The sequence below is a fragment of the Oncorhynchus clarkii genome, chromosome 7, assembly GCF_045791955.1.
Source record: "Oncorhynchus clarkii lewisi isolate Uvic-CL-2024 chromosome 7, UVic_Ocla_1.0, whole genome shotgun sequence".
NCBI classification, from domain to species: domain Eukaryota; kingdom Metazoa; phylum Chordata; class Actinopteri; order Salmoniformes; family Salmonidae; genus Oncorhynchus; species Oncorhynchus clarkii.
In genome coordinates this window covers 75,822,064-75,825,964 of record NC_092153.1, presented here as the reverse complement: position 1 = coordinate 75,825,964, position 3,901 = coordinate 75,822,064, and the positions used below count along the sequence as shown (strand labels likewise).

Here is a 3,901-nt window from a genome sequence, read left to right as displayed (position 1 = left end):
CGGGTGGATATAGCGTTTTGGAACGAAACTCTTCACTTATTTAGGAGAATAAGAACCGAGCCATAAGCACATATGATCCTGTTTTTTTGCACTTTGATCCATTTCTACGGAATGCCCCATAAACAAGTCGATATATTAGTTAACTATTGTTCGAAAATAATAGTTGCTTCCTTGTGGCCAGGTGTATAAAGGCGCTCCTCTCTCTTCATCTGAACAGAACCTACGGTATCTACCTGTGATTCACTCTACAACAAGTATGTTTTCTACGCACTCTGAAGTATTCTCTGTTGCTGAATTTGTTTTGACCTCTTCTCCCTGTTTCCCTCTCTCTCTTTCTCTCTCTCTCTCTCTCTCTCCGAGGAGACTATCACCATGGCGATGATGACCATTCTTCTGCTTCTCAGCGCTGCCTTGGCTTTGGGCAATGCAAGTAAGAGACACACACACACACACACACACACTTTACATTATTCATTCTGTATTTTTTATGTTGTAGCAAAATTGTGTGTGTATATTTGACACCGTTCCACTGATTCCACTCCAGTCATTACCCCAATTAAGGTGCCACCAACCTCCTGTGGTGTGTGTGTGTGTGTGTGTGTATGTGTATGTGTACGTGTGTGTGTTGTATTTAAAATAACATCACTGTTGATGTTTCAGAGCCCTTACAGGAGGCCAATGATGTGGATCAACTCCTTGCTTTTGGTAGGTTTTATACAGCCCTCTGCAGTAAAACGTCAGCATTTATGTCTCCACTCAAATAGCTAATATTCCACCATCATCATTGACTTGTCTCTGTTGTCTATGTTTTTGTAGAGGACAAAGGAGAGGAGGCAAACTGTGTTGAACAAAAACCGTCTGACATTTTAAACCCCTGGTGGTAACAGATGCAACATAATATGGGGTGTGTATCACTTTGACTTACAGAGGCTAATGGGGTGGCGGAGCTGCATGAGTTGCAGCAGGTGCAGAAGGAGGAGCAGCAGGTGCAGGAGGAGGAGCAGGAGGTGCAGGAGGAGGAGCAGCAGGTGCAGGAGGAGGAGCAGGAGGTGCAGGAGGAGGAGCAGGAGGTGCAGGAAGAGGAGCAGGAGGTGCAAGAGGAGGTGGGGGTAGAGAGCAGGAGCTTGTGTCCCTCAGGCTGGACCAAATACGGATCCCGCTGTTTGATGTTTGTTCGTGGCCCCAGCACATGGATTGAGGCAGAGGTACAGTGAACACATATCTGTATCAGCAAATGTTAGACCGCATTGTTTTTTTTATAACAATTACAACTTGTAAGTAGAATACAATACAAGCACAATTACTCTGTATTCTATTCTCTGTCTGAAAATGTCTCTGCCCCTCTAGCGGTACTGTGTGCACTTCGGAGCGAACCTGGCGTCAGTTCACAACTCCCAGGAGTATCATTTTCTGCAGGAGCTGGTTAGGAGCCATACCAATGGGTTCCCAGGCACCTGGATCGGAGGCTCTGATGCCGTCTATGTAAACTCTTCTTTAATATCTTTACATTTTGCTAAATGTTTTATTTATGCTGAACAAAAATATAAATGCAACAATTTCCAAGATTTTACTGTTACAGTTCATATAATGAAATCAGTCAATTGAAATAAATTATTTAGGCCCTAATCTGTTGGTCACAGATACTTTAAAAAAGGGTCCATGGGACGTGGATCAGAAAACCAGCCAGTATCTGGTGTGACCACCATTTGCATCCTGCAGCGCGACACATCTCCTTCACATGGAGTTGACCAGGCTGTTGATTGTGGCCTGTGGAATGTTGTCCCACTCTTCTTCAATGGCTGTGCGTACGCGTCGATCCAGTACATGCCAAACATGCTCAATGGTATGCAGGCCATTTTCAGCCTTCCAGGATTTGTGAACAGATCCTTGCGACATAGGGCTGTGCATTATCATGCTGAAACAAAAGGTGATGGCGACAGAAGAATGCCACTACAATGGGCCTCAGGATCTCATCATTGGTAAAAATGCAATTCTGTTTGTTGTCCGTAGTTTATTGCCTGCCCACACAATAATCACACCGCCACCATGGGGCACTCTGTTCACAATGTTGACATCAGCAAACCGCTCATCCACACGACGCCATACACGTGGTCTGCGGTTGTGAGGCTGGTTCGATGAACAGTACTGTAAAAATCTCAAAAACTACATTGGAGGTGGCTTATGGTAGAGTAATGAACACTAAATTCTCTGGTAACAGCTTTGGAGGACATTCTTGCCGTCAGCATGCCAATTGCACGCTCCCTTCAAAACTTGAGACATCTGTGGCATTGTGTTCTATGACAGAGCTGCACATTTTAGAGTGGCCTTTTATTGTCCCCAGCACAAGATGCAACTGTGTAATGATCATGCTGTTTAACCAGCTTCTTGATATACCACACCTGTCAGGTGGATAGATTATCTTAGTAAAGGAGAAATGCTCACTAACAGGAATGTCAACAAATTTGTCAACATTTGGGAGAAATAAGCTTTTTGTGTATATGTAACATTTCTGGGATCATTTAGTTCAGTTCATGAAACAGGACTAAAACTTTACATGTTGCGTTTCTATTTTTGCTCAGCGTAATTGACCTTACTTTTCTCATTTAAATTACAGAGAGAACAAAACCAAAACAACAACGTTAACTGTTTCTATTTATTTTTTCTTACATTTTGATATGCCTCTATAATATGCCTCTTTTTGGTTCAGTCAATGTTAGGAACTCAACCCTCTAACAATTTGAGACTACACTAGGCCTACAGTGACTGACTGTCTGTGTGCGGGTGGGGTTTGTGAACAGAACACGATATGGCTTTGGAGCGACGGGTCCAGGTTTGATTACCATGGCTGGAACCCAGGAGAGCCTAGCAACAACAACAGAGAGAGATGCCTAGAGATGAACTTTGGCGGTAAAGGATATAGCTATATATACAGTATATCAACCATTGTATAGCAGAGTACCACCTTGTTGTGTAGTTGTCCTTAGTAAAAAAGAGTGTAATACAGTGTGAGAAATATGTGAAACCTGGGCTTGTTTATTCATATTTTGTCTCGTAGTCTTACAATGCATACAATGCTTTCTGTATCTGTTTTTCTCTCCCTAAACCCATAACTTCTGTGTACTCTTAAAATGGCGCACACATATTTAACATACACAACAAACACCTATTTTGGCAAATAAAAATAGTATAAAGATATTCTAGGATATACAGTGCATATATTGACTTGTGTATTTTCTCTCTACAGTACATAAGCGCTGGAACAACAAACCCTGTCACTACACACTACCCTCCATCTGCTCTAAAAGACTATGCTAGATGAACCATATATTACTGCATAGATTACTTTAATCAGTTTTTAATTAATATACTTGTTGTATACTTGTGGTATATAAATAAAGTTTGATTTCATTTGACTTTTGTCTGGATATTTGACTTCTGTATGTCTGCATAAAAGCTGTCTCACATGACAGCCATCTGCACTGATGTAACGGCTGTTGGAAGGAGAGGACCAAGATGCAGCGTGATACGTTTTCATGATTTTTATTAAACTGAACACTGAAATAACAAAAATAACAAAGAGAAGGAACGAAACCGAAAGAGTTCTGTCTGGTGCAGAGAATTTGTTTTTTTTTAAACGAGTTCCACTTCCTACAAGAGCACCTACTGCACCTGTATATAGCACATCTGTAAACAGCCCATCTATCTACCTCATCCCCATACTGTATTTATTTATTTATTTATCTTGCTCCTTTGCACCCCAGTATCTCTACTTGCACATTCATCTTCTGCACATCTACCGTTCCAGTGTTTAATTGCTATATTGTAATTACTTCGCCACCATGGCCTATTTATTGCCTTAACTCCCCTATCTTACCTAATTTGCACTCACTGTATATAGACT

At 41.6% G+C, this 3,901-nt stretch overlaps 1 protein-coding gene across 1 annotated transcript; it reads left to right on the top strand.

Moving 5' to 3' along the window:
• Positions 1-372: 372 nt before the first annotated feature.
• Positions 373-3,411, top strand: LOC139412682 (ladderlectin-like). The gene is made up of 5 exons (XM_071159342.1): positions 373-430; positions 928-1,205; positions 1,348-1,482; positions 2,799-2,907; positions 3,245-3,411. Exons 1-5 carry the CDS (start codon positions 373-375, stop codon positions 3,313-3,315), a joined length of 651 nt encoding a protein of 216 aa, XP_071015443.1. The 3' UTR covers positions 3,316-3,411.
• Positions 3,412-3,901: the final 490 nt, after the last annotated feature.